Source organism: Mus pahari, chromosome 16, assembly GCF_900095145.1.
Source record: "Mus pahari chromosome 16, PAHARI_EIJ_v1.1, whole genome shotgun sequence".
In the NCBI taxonomy this organism is placed as follows: Eukaryota; Metazoa; Chordata; class Mammalia; order Rodentia; family Muridae; genus Mus; species Mus pahari.
Genome location: NC_034605.1, coordinates 3,856,178 through 3,871,591, shown reverse-complemented (window position 1 = coordinate 3,871,591; position 15,414 = coordinate 3,856,178). Strand labels below are relative to the sequence as shown.

Sequence of the window (15,414 nt, the reverse complement as noted above, 5' to 3'; positions counted from 1 at the left end):
TTCCCCTTCCCCTTCTTCCCCTTCTTCCCCTTCTTCCCCTTCCCCTTCTTCCCCTTCCTCTTCCCTTTCCTTTTCTTTGGGTGGAGGCACTACGTTTACTACTCATAGAAGCCTCATACTGCATGTTTCTTTATAGGAAGTTTTAGTTGGTACACAGCAGCTATAGATCCATTTCTTCAGGATCATAAAATAATGATTCAATGTTTTGTTGTGCTGGGCCCAGAAGGCTGCAAGCTCAGGGCCCAAGTGTGATCTTGGAACCCACATGACACAGACAAGAAATCCATGTGGCAGAGCGTTTGCTTAGCATGTGGAAGGAAGGCCCCGGTTCCCATCACCAGCATTCCAACCCAATCCAGTCCCATCCAATCCAAACAAAACAAGACAAAGCAAACAGGAAAGTTCAAATGGTGAAAACAATGAAAAAATCAGGAGTGGATGGATGGCGCAGAGCAGGAAGGAGAGCTGTTAGGAACAAGACCCTCTCTCTGAACAAGGCAGACAGACGCCAGGAGGAGGCCAGAAAACTGACCCAGTCGCAACATAGCGGACTGGGTAGTTTGTCCTGTGTGAACTGAAAAACTCTAGAAACTTTTCAACAGATGAGTTATAATCTGAGGTGTAGCATAGCAGTTACTTTAAATAGTAGTATAGATTTAAATTGTGGTAACAATAAGCAACAATGACACAGCCACAATTGCTGACATTCAGTCAACACTGTGACATAACACTGACAACAGACACACGACTTCATGATCTCCTAGGGGAGGAAACTGAGGTAGAGATGAAGTTGCTCAAGGGTTCACAGCCAGCACAGAGCAGACGCAGAGCTCAACCCAGAGCTGACGCCAGCACCCACCCCATTCCCGCAGTCTTCTGCGGTGAGGGCAGTGAGACACTAGATTTGGACACATGTTGATGTGACATCCATCTGCAAGCAAGAGAAACATTTAGGCTGAAACTCTAAACAGGTGCAGGAAAGTTTATTTTCAGTATAAAGAACAAGAAAAGTTTTTGCCTCACACTTTACATTTAAGTACGTAGATTAGTATATGGAAGGAAAACAGACTGCTACGATAGTCATCTGACTTTTGGGGTGAGTCTAGTCTTTAAAAGCTTAGCTGTCTCTCCAGCCCGGTAGATAGCCCTGTGCACTGTGTAAGGTTGAAGGGGATGAGACTGGAGATGCTCAGCAGTTAAGATCACTGGCTGTTCTTCCAGAGGATGAGCACTGATTCCCAGCAACCACATGACAGCTTACAACCTCTGCAACCCCAATTTCAGGCAATCCAATGCCTCCTCCAGTCTCTGTGGGAATTGCATCAATGTGATGCATAGATATATATGCAAGTAAAATAACCATACACATAAAATTAAAAATTAATAAAATTTACAACTTTTTTAAGAATTAAAGGGAAAATTCAGCAGATTTCCTTTATTGAATTAATAGGAGATCAGCGTGTACAGTGGGCACAGTGTCTATGCCTGATCTAAAGTACCCAAGAGAAGCTCTGCCCGATGCCCAGTGGCTCCCTTCATACTCCTACTGAGCAACCGCACATCCCACACTGACTGTGGGGGACACTGAGTAAAAGAAAGTAGAGTCTGGGGAGGAGAGTCACACACAAGATTATATAATATATAATATCTGCTAAATAGCAAGCCCTCATTAGGTACCTGTGTGCAAAGGCACATGGCAAATATATTAAATGTACAAAACCTTTAGAGAACATGGCCTTTTTGCTCCAGTAAAACTTTTCAATAAGGAGGCAGCAGACAGGGATATAAGAAAAGTGCCTCCTAAGATTATGAGTGCTTAAAAATCAATTTCTCTAAATGTTAAAAGCAGTGAAGCAAGCTAGCCCAGAGTGCTTCGCAGAGGGAGGGGCCTCTCAGTGTCTGGGCCAGAAAGCTATGCTTCTGAGTGCCCAGTTCCAAACAGTGCCCACTCCCTTCCTCTCTCTGCTATGCATGGGTACAGGCTAAGGGACACTTAAGGCATGGCTTGTGTCTTAGTTACTCTTCTATTGCTGTGACGAGACAGCACCACCAAAGCCACGCCTACAAGAGAAAGCATTTAACTGGGGTTTTGCTTACAGTTTCAGAGTGTTAGTTCATTGTCATCGTGGTGGAAACAAGGTAAGTGTGGTGCAGACAGCAGGCAGACAGTGACTGGGCCGGGCCTGAGCTTTTGAAACCTCAAAGTCCACTCTAAGTAACAGACCTCCTCCACCAAGGCCGCAGCTTTTAATCCTTCTCAAACAGTTCCATTAACTGGGGGCCAAGATCCAAATATGTGAGCCTACAGGGGCCAGTCTCATCCAGACCACCATAGCCTATGACAGTGACATCAGCAGACAGCTTCCAGAAACACTTGCTGACTGACTGTTGGGGTACACTACAATTGTACTGCTCCCATGAATCTCAGCAGGGCCACCACACTCGAAGTGCATGTGTTCTTTAGATCTAGCAGTAGTCTTGGCAAAAGTGCCTGTGGAAGAAGAGAAATAAAGCGTGGTAGGTGGCTAGAGGGGACCAGAAAGGAAGGAAACTAGAGCCACATGAGGTAAGGGATGGAGGAGGCCCCAGGGAAGCTATGAACCTAGGAGCAGAGCTCCCCTCACAGAAGCAGGATCTAAACAATGGCTCAAAGGCCTTTCAGTTCCAGTGGCCAGACCAAACCCAGTTTCTCTGTCAAGCAATCTGACCTCTGTTATAATGAAATTAAGAAGACAAATCTACATGATTTCTACACAAAGGTGATTTTCTTCTCTCTCTCTCTCTCTCTCTCTCTCTCTCTCTCTCTCTCTCTCTCTCTCCCTTCTTTCTTAGTGAAGATTAAGTACACAAGGAAATACTGTGTGCATCCCATAGGAGGAACAAATGTCACTACCAGGTATGTTTTCATGTTCTAAGTATTTTCTATCACAAAAGTAGATTTAAGTAAATCTGTGAACACTCAGACAGACAGACAGACACACGCACACATGTGATTTTGGGTTGACTGATGTCCTATATCCTCATTCCTCCCAGCAACCATGCTCAGCAGACTCAAGCACAGCTCACAGAACAACAGACGCATTGCACCATCATGTGGGCATTTCTACAGTCAGTATTATGTCATCATGTGGGCGTTTCTACAGTCAGTATTTACTGCCCCCTCCCCCATGGCTTTCAAATGGAGACCCTTCTCACTGAACAGAGGAATGTGGTTTTGCACCTTCTGATGTTTCTGCTCAGCTTCATGTCAGAAATGTACTTTTTCCTTCTTCTTCCTGAGCACAGGCGAGCTCCAGCCATGTGCAAGTAGAGCTTTGTGTGAGGACATCGTATTAGTGGCTCTTCCCCTATCTTCAGTCATGTAAGCCCTAACAATCTTCTCTTCACCCACAAGAAGGTAAGTTAATACAATTTAGGACAAAACAAAAATGTTTATTTTTTTGTTTTTGTTTGTTTGTTTAGCATTTCTTTAAAAGCTCCAAAAAGTCAACAGTAGTATAACTTCCCAGGAAGGTAAAAGGGTCCCTTTTCTGTCTCCTCAGGCCTGTCCATTTCTGGCCTTACTCAGGTCTCTGTCACCACCCAGTGGACACCACACTCTACTACAGGGTGGAGGGGAACTGCCTCCAGGCATTAGAGGCTCTTTGAACCCACTCAGAGATGCACTGAGAAAGTGCTCCTCAGGTCTTCTGGGGAACCTCCTACTACTTCCAGATTGCAAGAACACAGTGTTCAGCATACAATGAAACTGACGGACACGTACAAACATGAGAGAGGATGGCTCGGTACCCTCACGCATGTTCTGTGCTAACCTTTTCTATACAGACTCTACTGTCTCAGAGACCGCCAAAAGCCCGCCTGCCGCCTGCTATGTGCCAGACATGCCATCAGAGCCGAAGATGCTGGAATGTGGTCATGCACCTGAAGGACACGCACTCGTGTGAGTGTGTAAGCACCAAATCAACTGGCCAGGTGCATGCAGAAGCACTAAGCCCAGATGAGCATGTTCTAGGGCTGTGGGGTCCTGTGGGTAGGCTGAGAAGGCTGTGAGTGAGTAGCAACGCTTAAGTCACAGCATGTAAACTTACAGTGTGTAAGATTAGGTCGGATGGATTCAGAGACAGCTAGAACTAAATGCTGAAGAAGTGTACATACAAAGGCAATTAATGCCAAGGAGTGCTTCCCTCCAAACCCAGGCAATCCCTGATCACAGCAGCAGACGCCGCTTTAGACAATCAACAGCTCTGATCTGGGTCACTCCTGGGATCAGCCAGAAAGCCTATCATTTAGCATCTGGATGACCTTGGACAAGTATTCAACTTTGAACACAAGGTTTCCCCATCTATAATCTATGCATTAGTAATAATGACAATGAAAATCATTCACGGTTCTACCAAATAATAAAGTAACACAAATTTCTATTAGGTTGCCTCAAAAAGAAAGGCCAGAAGTAAACAATAAAAAGAGTGGAGCTGGCGTCTAGGCTTCCTGTAAAACCATCAAAAGGGCACCAACCCATAGAGAGCAGGCAAGCAAACAAAACAAAGTGGGAGGAGGCTCAGTTAGGGTCACTGCTAAGAACTCAAGAATGCCAGAATGTATGTCTACTATACCCCCAGTCCTCACATTTACCAACATATTTCAACACCTGAAGATCCAGACTTAAACATAGAGAAGTTTAAAGGAAGCAAGCACCTGACTGACGCTGGATTTTTAATTAAAGAATCTATTTTTTCTATTATTTATATATTGAAAATATTTAAGAGGATTTGGCTACAGTTGGCCTTTTTTGTACCAATTTAACATATGTGAATGAGTTCCTGATTTGCACTTTTGAGTTTTAAATGCGCAGACAGATAGCATTGGTACATCAGGAAAATTAAGAGCCAGCACAGTCTTAGGGGTGAGGGCTCTGAGCTCTTTCTGGTTTGCTCTGCTTCCCAGTGCTAGGGCAGGCCTGCACCACCGAGTGCTGCCCAGAAGACATCAGCTATTTTATAGCCACACAAGATTTGTTCCCAATGTGAAACATCGATATGCTGAAAGGAAGCTGGATATAATAAATTTATAAACTCAATTGAAAATAAAATAGTTGTAGTTATTTGTAAATAGAACCAAACATTTACTAAAGTCTTTAGAAAAATGTTAAAATTACTAGATCTAAAATGTATTCTAACTTTTTAAAATGAAACAAAAACAATAAAAAAGAAACCCTAGGTATTTTAATCTGGACTTTAATAAATAAAATACTAATTTTAAAAGTGTAAATAAAACATGTGGAGAAAAACTGTCCTTAAAGACCATTTCAAACACAAAAGCAAATGTTATCAATAAACATATTCCAAAAGGATGTTAGGAAAAGCTGAGCTGATAATGCAAAAAAACACTGGGCAAAACCGCTCACAGGACTGTGACATCATCCCACAGTGCTGGAAGGGGAGGAAGGATAGAATGGAGAATGAGAAGTCATTTCTCCGTCAGCTAAATCAAGGTCTGGCCTTCCCTAGAAGTGTCAGGCCACTCCTCAGCACCTGCCCAGCATCCTAAGGAAGGAGTCGGCAAGGAGTCAGCAGGCCCCAGCTTAACTGATGCTGCTGAGAAATGTTCACAACGTCTCCAAAACATACAACTTCATAAACTTTACTGTAGCTGATTCAGCCCCAGGAGTTGCACAGAATAGGAGATTTTAAATAACTAAGTATTAGTGAATGTTGACAATTTTACCACAGCCAGAAATACACAGAAACTGGAAGAGCTCAGAGGTTATCTGGAGATAACTGACCCAGTTAGAATATATGGGTAGGTAAGTCACCCAGTCATCCTGGAAGACTTAATCAGACAAATCGAATAAAAACATTTAAGCTTAAAAACCCCAGCAAAAATTATGGGAGAGAATGTAAAGAGGGGAGCCCTTCGTGTAGGTTATGTTTGTATATAGTATATATAAGCCACAAAGAAAAAATATCTATAGAAAGAATCCAAAATACACTGTATGCTAGGGACTTCCTTAACTGCTGGAGACTATATATCTAAAGACAATGTACCAGGGCAAAGAGGAAAGCTGTGTGAGTGTACCTACAGACAACGCACAGAGGGCAGACAGACAGATAATGAAGTAACTACAGGAGGATACTAGACTTAAGACTCAAGGACTGTACATGCAAACGAGCTGAGCTCCTCTACCAGACGCCCCAGACATGGAAAACTTCACGGCACCGTGTACTTGTGAGGATCTTGCCGTACACTTTCAGCAAACATACAGTTTAGTGTAGTATGTAAGGAGCCAATGGGAATGCCATTATTATGTTCTTAAAGGATGGCTTTGAGGCTGAAAATATGGTTCAGCAGGTAAACACTGGGTGCTCTTGCAAGAGACCAATGTCTGATTTCCAGCACCCACATGGCAGCTCACAACTGCCTGTAACTGAGTTCCAGAGGATCCAGTGCTCTCTCTGGCCCCTCTAAGCACCAGGTACACAAGTGGTGCACAGATATACATGTAGCAAAGCACCCATACACGTAAGAACTTTAAAGGGTGGGTAGGACATGGAAGCATTTTGATGCAACGTTATTCCACACCACATTTACTCCATATGTCATCATGACATCATGACAACTCAGAAAGGAAAACAACGGGAGTCCATGGGGCAGAAACATTCTGAAAATAAATACTGCCACAGGAGAAATACTAAGGGAAAGAGGTCATTGTTCCAAAGACGCAGGGTGATCTCACCACATTCTACCAAAACTGCCAACGTGCCAGGAGCAGGATCTAGGCAGTGCTTCTGGTTCTGGTCACCCACCCTGTGCTTTTACCTTCCAGCCATGCTCACCTCAGCTTTAGTGAAAGCAGATTACAGACTATCACTGCTACTCCTATGAAGTCAGGGGCACAACTCTGACTTTTATAGGAAGTAAATGGGAAAGTGCCACATAGGTCACTTATGTGACACATAGTGGCATTCTGAACGCCATTAGTTGTTAATTAGGTGGTAAGTAAGCAGTTATCATCCTGATCTACTCCATCTACTTCACTTTGTGTCACCATGTGTTTGTGAGGCACGTGTTTTCTTTTCTTTACATGTATCTTTTATTTGAAAGTGCCTTAAACTCTTCATCAATATAGGTGAGATATTTAGAAACAAACGCCACACTAGGGAGAGTATAGTAATTGCTGCTGTAAATGCATTTCCTGCCCCAGGGGAGAATAAGGGAAATGGGTATCATTATCCTCAACAGGGAGGCCAACCTTACTTAGCAAAGGCCACAGTTTCCCAAGGTCCACGCTCAACTCCATTACCACTGTGAGGAGGGGTGTTCCTGTCAGTTCCAATGACCCCAGGACTCAAGTGCTGATTCAAGTCCTCGGTTAAGTCAAAGCATTGCAGCCTGCTCTTCCTGAGGGAAACAACTCTTCATGAATGTAATTCTGCTTCCTTTCTTACAAGAACATCAAATGAGGCGCGTGATTGGGAAATGCTAAACCCAGTTAGCATGAATAACCGATTCTGCTTTTCATCTATCATCCATATCTTCTTCCCCTTTCCTGATCCCTTACCACGCTATCTGCCAGAGCAACAGTCAAAGAGAAAGTTGCAAAAATTAACTAACTTCCAGAACATGATAATCTGGTCAAGTAGTATATATTCAGAACTTAAAATTTTTTAAAAAAAGGCTGCTATTCCAACCTTTCCAGGTTTCCTTATTTTCCCTCTCATCTCTCAGTGGTCCTGAGAAGTCCCCACGGATCCCATACCTACCTCTATAAGTGTCCCTTTTACATTCACTACAACTTATGTACATCCTGTCTCTCCTATCTGTTCTCCCAGAGTAAGAAAAACACTTTTCTTTTCAGGTTTTAAATCTACAGCAAAGTTCCCAGCAGGAAACCTACTAGGTGGAGCTGTATCGTATCGACATGCCTTTATCTCCACATAGAGGCCTGCACAGAGCTGGGAATGGCTGGACTCCGCTGTGGGGATGCCTTTTGGGGGCCTGGGCCTTCACATGCAAGCCCCTTTTCTCATTTCCTGAGGGCTTATGCCCCACTATCATCCCTAGGTTCCCCAAACAAGATGATCAGGGTAAAGTATTTGTTGTTTGCCTCTTCAAATCAGTTATTATTTGTCAATCAAATTTCTAAATTTCAGTTTTTATAGAGCTACATTTAATCAACATGCTTACATGTGAAAGAAAAGCAGACATGGTTATTAAATAAAAATTTCAGTGATAGGCAAGAGACATCTCCCTATGAGTTACTGGTCAGCACAGTCCCAGAACCACCGGCAGCAGCCCAGGCTGTCAGCATTCCTCTTGGTTGACCACCATAATTAGATGGTAAGACCCTGTAGTTGAAGATACTTCCATACCAGGACACAAAGAGTCAACCTTGATTAACCAGGAAAGTGTCTTTCTTTTAGAGAGCTTATTTAGTGCCAGAAGCCCTGTGCAGGGTACTGGGGTAGGAGGAAACAGGGTCTCATCCAGCATTGGACTCTGAGGGCAGATAGAGGAGTAGCCAACCACTTTCTCATTAGGTATGATTCCTGTTGCACAGATGGATTTTATGCCTGGATCTATAAATCTGGTCAAAAGCCCATGACTACCAAAGTTATCAGCCCTAAGGGCAAACCCATTGTTTCGGCTTTCTTGTTTTTTATTTTTGCTAAATGATCATGTTGTCAATCACCTTTTAAATTTTATACCACAGATCTGTGTTGCTCTCAACTTTGGTCAGAAAAGACACTTTTATAGCCAAAATCCCAATATACATGTAGGAAGGGCCCCAAGGTCCCACCCTCAGCAACTGATGGTGGCTGAAGGAGAGAGATGCACCATCCTTTGGGGATATGGCTGCTGGTTGGTTGTCCATTCTCCACACCCAAGGATGACCCTACACATCTGTAAATCTAAGCAACACTGACTACACCAGGAGGTAATTCATAACAACAGCTTTTCAGAAAGACTCCAAGACAGGGAGGAGGTGAGAGTGGGCACTGGAGGGAACGAGGGGGTGATAGCAGTGGGCGGATGGATGCTGATGGATGCAATCAAGTACATTGTGCCAAGGCATGACACTGTCAACTGCTTTTAAAAAAAGAAAGCAAATCCTCTAGTAGCTGGTTAGACACTAATTGATATCACGTTATCACCAAGTATATGCTTATCTTAACAACAACAAAGTCGGTGGTAACTGAGTCATGTCCTCTGATCTAGAGTTTGATGAGTGGCACCAAGGTACTTCTTACCAGGCTCTGGGAGATCTAACTTTGCCCGCTTTAGTTCTGCCATAGACACCTGAAGTTGCTCTATTACAAAATCATCCTCGAAGAAAAAATCCTTGGCGAGAGTCTCCTGAAGAAATTCTACAAGTTCCTCCATAGACAACTTCATCAGATGCTCTAAGAAAGGATGAAAGAAACACAAATGCGGGTCAAAAGTGCTACTGAGGCTGAAGAGAGAGAGACTGTATTTGAGTATAGTGTGTCTTTAAAGAGGGTACTAAAAAGGACACACACACACACAAACCCCTTACATTTCACATTGTAGACATCATTAAAACTCAGCAGGATAATATTTTGATCTTTGAAAAACCAGTAGGAGAAGAAAGGTGTACATGACCAAGTATTTTCTCACTGGTTTAAGAGTAACCATGTCTTGGTATTAACAGTAATCTACAGCAAGAGCTCCTAGGAGTCAATAAGCATTTATTTATCTCATAGACTGACTGGCTAGAACTCTAACTCAGACTGACAAGTCTTCTTTAACTCCACACTTAGTACTAGAAATTTTCCCTCAAAACCAGATTATTAACCTTATTTTATTATTACTACTGAGGAAACTAGTTTTATTAGGGAAAAAAAAAATCAAACTACAGACAGAGAGGAGAAAGTAAGCTAGCAGTCCCATACCTTACAAGGAGAAATGTTATGTTCATGGCTGTCCATGGGCATCAACTCACAATACAAGTGCACTGTCTGGGCTCACCTTCCCTCCTCTATTGAAAAGCAAATGCACGTTCTTTCTCAGCTATTATTAACAGTGGTGTAACTGAGCAGCATTAGTGTTTGTTTAGTCCAATCACGTGCATTCACATTTGTTTCCAATGTTCCCATTTAGAACCACTGTGTGATGAGTCTCCAGTCATACTAGCTTAAAGCAATCAGGAAGAAATGAGAGAGAGAGAAGTCTTTGGTTCAGCTGTTAAGCACCCAGAGAGTTTTGTTTTGTTTTTCCCTTTTTCTTTTTCTGTTTTGTTGTCTATTTTTTTAACCAGTAAACGGTGTAGTGTGAAACCTTATGGCAAACCACGCAGTGTTTTAACACAGGTCCCCACTGTGGAAGGACTATTTCAATGTGACTATTAGATCTACCACCAAGCATACTTATTTTTGTGGAGGAAGTCATTTAAAATCTGCTCTTAGTAATCAGTTATGTTATAGATAACTAACTGTGCTCCACACAGTACACTTCCAAAATTTATTCTGTCACTAAGAGAAACTTTGTAGCCCGAGAGCAACATCTCTGTGCCCCCTGTTCCTCAACACTTCTTCATATGGTGGTGCAGAAAACCCATTGAACACCTGAGAGCTTTGCTTCTTAAACAAGAAACAGCCTGAGCAGCAGGCAGGATTTTTTTTTCACAGCTTATACAGTTTAAAGATTTACTGGCAAGTAAAGTAGTGGCTATGCTCAAAGTTCAAGGGGTAAAGCGTCAGATGAAGTAAATAATTTAAAGAGAGGAGAGCTATAAAGAAACAACACCACAGTCCACTTTTTGCTGTCCAGGGACCATTACATTATTATTTAATTAAGATACACTCTTTAGTATATTTTGATCTACTTATAACCTACATCAAGAGTAGTGGTGTAAGGAAAGAAGGAACAGCAGAAGAGAAGGAGAAAGGGGCTTTCACCCAGCGCTGACACAACCGGACTGCAGGAAGGAACTGTCACCAAAGCTTTGTGTTGGTGTGTTAGCCTCTATGCTGGCCATGAACACAACATTTCTGACAGCTTCCCACAGACACTGTCACAGACACTGAGGTCTCATCTCAGGGGAAGTGCAGCTAATGAGGTTCTACTGTGCTCACTGCATTCAAGTCAGTGACCAGGCAGTCTCCACGAGAAAACTGAGTGTGGCCAGGAACAGCAGGAACACAAATTGTAAACTCGACAATGCCCTCAACTCAGAATGCTGAACAAATCATTTAAGAATGATGTATGAGGGCAGGGGACATAATAAGTGTGGGGGACACACAACATTAAGTTCTAAGCTATCCATGAGCCATACCTCTATAGAGCTACAAGAGGAGTCACAAGGCTTAAGTTTGAAATGAAAATGATAGAAAACCTCATTTGCTGGCTTTTGAGGTCCAACACATCAAACCAACAGAGCCCCTGAAATACTGCAACTGAAGACTAAAAAGTTTTTAGTTTTTGTTTTTAAAACCTTCTGCATTTATGCATGGAGAGACTTGATGCATCTGCCCCTGTTGCTCCAGAGGCCCTGACACTCAAGTCCTATCAGAGTTAGAGAAATAAACTGTAACAAGACATTTTCCCTGCTCATTCACCTAGGAGACAGATCAGTTAAAAGAATGAGGGTCCCAGTGGAAACTAACACTTGAGAAGAATATTCTCAGTGACAGCAAACCCAGCATCCTAGTGTTTGAGTGTTAAGGCAAACTGGCACCCGGAGGGAGGAGCCCAAGTTCTTCTCTGATGTAGTGTCTTCTCCTGAGAGAGAAGCAGGGGTTCTCTGCTGACTCTCCAAAAAAACAAAAAATAAAAAACAAAAAACAAAAAAACCCTGCTAAAAGCAGAGCATGAGGTAGAGGGGGCCCAAGCTAGTCAGAATTAAAATAAGCCTTGACTTTATAAAGCCTTTTAAGTCAGATGTTTCCTTACTTTTGTGTAGTTTCAAGATTGTGTAAGACATAGCAGTAAGGACTCGCTCTCCTTCAAAGATATAGATGTCCCATATCCTGAGGTTCAGCCTGAAGGGAGTCTGCAGGAAGACAAAGCAGGCGGGTGTAAGCCAGGGCTTCCTCTCACTGGGGCTGGCCTTTCAGAACAGGGCTAACAACAGTACTTACTCGGTCAAGGAAACACTGAAAAAACCATTTCATTGTGTAAAAACTTGTGTAGATTTCTTGAGAATCCTAAAAGACAAAGAGAGACCTCATAATTTCTGAGTTGTAGCAAACAAAGGTCACAGAACCTTTTCACCGCAAACCCTCTCAAACTTTCTCTGCTTTTCTAGTCCTATTTTTAATCCCCAAGTTTAACTTATAAGAATCATCACAAAAAGTGTGTCACCATAATAAGAGTAACTATTTCTTCATAGTGAACTGTCTGGTTGCACTGTATTTTAAAGTAAAACATGCAGATATTTCACAAGGAATCAGTTTTCTGTAATTCTTATAATGCTTTTGTATAAATTTAAAACATCCAAAACAATGGAGAATCACACTTGTAAAAATGTTATTACTAGTACCTATCAGCTTCATAGAAGTATTCTGAATCTATGAATACTGTGGTAGTATACTAATACTAGATTTTATGACTCTAACGTTCTTTAAGCAACTGAGGCTTATAAGTACACAGTGAGCTAACAAGGGGCAGTGAACCCAGGCTAACTTAATGACTATATCTCCCCTCTCTGTGAGCAGCTGTCTGTCAGTGACGTCTACCTACCAAGTGCTGCTTAAGTTTGGACAAAAATTTGTTCAGAATTTTCTCATGATGTTCTTGAAACCTCAAGAGTTTAGGAAAACCGTGGACAAAAAAACCTAGAACACAAACAAAAAAACAGCCCTCAGAGACAGTAGCAACCCCCCACTTCACCACATAACACACTTCATTTGTAGCTATGAAACAGCACCCCAAGCCCCCTTGGCCTTCTTCCCCGTCATGGAAATGGTTTCATGCCAACATTGGGTGGTGTAACTTTTAGCTAGTACTTGTTTGCTAACTACCACCTTCACTTAGTAAAACTGTTAAAGGAAAACGTAGTTCCAAATTAGGAGAAAACCAGTTTCAGCACAAGACAACAGAAACAGAATCTATTTCTTGATTCCTCCATTTTCAATGCTGACTGTCTATCTCCTAAGCTGTTCCATCCTGACAGCCAGTCCACTCTTCTCTTACCATCATCAGCTAAGACATGCAGGCACTTTAAGTTATACCAAGACTTATAGATAATACATTGTGATCTGTAGGGTGTCTACGAAGCAACTGTAAATGGTAAATTGGTGTTAATTTGTATATTTAGCTCACTGAATTTATAACAATTTTTATTCTTAAGTTCCTTTTCAGATATTTATATAATCCATTTCAAGAACATATACCCAATGGACTTTATTTCTGAAATTACTATTTTTCAAACCAGTTTCTAGGCACATCTAGGAGATTCTAATAGATATCTTTCGGTTTTCTAAGAAACCAGGGAAATGTATGGCATACACATTTTCTTGGGATATTCACTATTGACAAAAGCTTATAAAAATTAAGCTGTCTTATAGATTTAATGAAGACTATTTTGCTTTCATTTAGTCTCTCATAATTGTTTAATCTGAGAGTCCATGATTTCTTCCACATCACTTGTGACTTAAAAACCAATGGCTTTCTAAGCATACCAGAAAATGTAAAGAAAGATCCTAATACACTTAATTAGTAAATTTTCTAACAAAAACTTGTAACAAAATACATATACAGTTTTGTAAAGTGTAGCTTGGTACTGGCAATGAAAGGACACAGAATTCATACTTGTCATTGCAATGAAGTAAAGCCAAAACAGAAACAATGGCTTCCATTGGCCTTCAGGAACCTGGGGAACACAGCAACAGAACACTGCATTTACAACTTGTTTTCAGTTTTGAAGATGTGTGTAAACATTCCCAAAGATTCTGTCCTTTGCTTAGTGATAAGTTTTTACAGTAAAATGATTTTATTTAAAAATCTTTATCTCTCCACTGGAGCCACTTTCACGGTCAATTTGACAGCAATGGAAGATAGAAAATTTTCAAGAAAAATCTGATTTTTAAAAAAGTCAATGTACTTCAGCAAGACCCACCTTAAGCATGCTACAATTACCTAATATGCTTCACTTTTCAGGAACATTCTGGCCTCAGTATTTTAGATTACTCTCGACACAGTTCTAGGTTGGTTCCATAAACTTACAAGTGCTACACTTTCACACAGAAAACACAAAGAGCTGAGCTAGACTTCAGTCACAGACAAGTTCTCTCTCAAGTACAAAGTTACCCACAGAAATAGCCTAACTACACTGTAAGGGCAAACGACAGGATTGTCCAGTTAGCACTGTAAAAACAGGCTGGTGATAGCGACTGGTGAAGCCAAGGCAGCAGAGAGGTTGGAAAGGAAATCCCATTTTCTACAATCAGATGATAATATCACCACCCATGAACCTATTCCTGAAGCAGGAAACACTCACACAGGAAGGTCAGAGAAAGAGACACTGATGATGAAGACGAGCTTTAGTCAAGGAGTCTTATTAAACAGTACAGCTCAGGAGATGGCAACACACGCCCTTCTTACAGCGAGCCTGCTGCAGGTACTATGTCCTACAACTAGAGAACCCTACCTCTGAAATGTGTAAATGGGCATTCCCGTGATAGACTCTCTACTGACTGAGCATTCACACAGAGTGTGCACAGTGGGTCACTGTTAGAGGAACTAATACTGTCTTTTCTAACTAGTCCTCGGGCACTGGCTTGAGGGCCTTGTACATGCTTAGACAGGTGCTCAGCTATTCCAGCTGTCTTAAGTCTGCTGTTACCGTTCAGCACTGAAAAACACACCTGAAATGTAAAACTCCTTAATTATTATGCTCCTCCCTTTAAATATCTAAGTTTTGTTCCTTGATTAATATTCTTTAACGAAGTTATATATCAATGCATCCAGCATTTTATTAGAACAGCAAGTGTTTTGGGCAACAGGTTACCTTTTATTCTTCCTAATATAGATTTTCCTAAGTTCTTCCAAACCTAAATTAACTTCTTTTGATAGAGGGCAAATGAATAAAAGAATTTAAAAATGCCAGAAATACAGTTTGAGGAAAAGACAAAGAAAATTCAATGTGAATAGGAAAACTTAATAGAGAAAAAAAAATGAAAGAAGAAATTAGCAATTCTCAAAACCCTGGAAAATGAGTAATATCTGATTAACAAACTACGACCAAAGATCAACATGTGCTGTAGTGGTATATACCCAGAAGATGTTCCAACTGGTAATAAGGACACATGCTCCACTATGTTCATAGCTGCCCTATTTATAATAGCCAGAAGCTAGAAAGAACCCAGATGTCCCTCAATAGAGGAATGGATACAGAAAATGTGGCACGAATACTACTCAGCTATTAAAAACAATGAATTTATGAAATTCTTAGGC

At 41.5% G+C, this 15,414-nt stretch overlaps 1 protein-coding gene across 2 annotated transcripts in view; it reads right to left on the bottom strand.

Annotated features, from left to right (window-relative positions):
- The window catches only part of Usp6nl (USP6 N-terminal like), a 123,336-nt gene that overhangs the window by 4,710 nt on the left and 103,212 nt on the right, over nt 1-15,414 (bottom strand). For both annotated transcript variants that reach the window (XM_021215332.1, XM_029547427.1), the window contains 4 exons: nt 12,700-12,794; nt 12,099-12,164; nt 11,911-12,010; nt 9,249-9,401 (listed from right to left, as the gene is read on the bottom strand). In XM_021215332.1, coding sequence (XP_021070991.1) covers nt 9,249-9,401; nt 11,911-12,010; nt 12,099-12,164; nt 12,700-12,794 — 414 coding nt within the window. The remainder of the gene's footprint in view (nt 1-9,248; nt 9,402-11,910; nt 12,011-12,098; nt 12,165-12,699; nt 12,795-15,414) is intronic.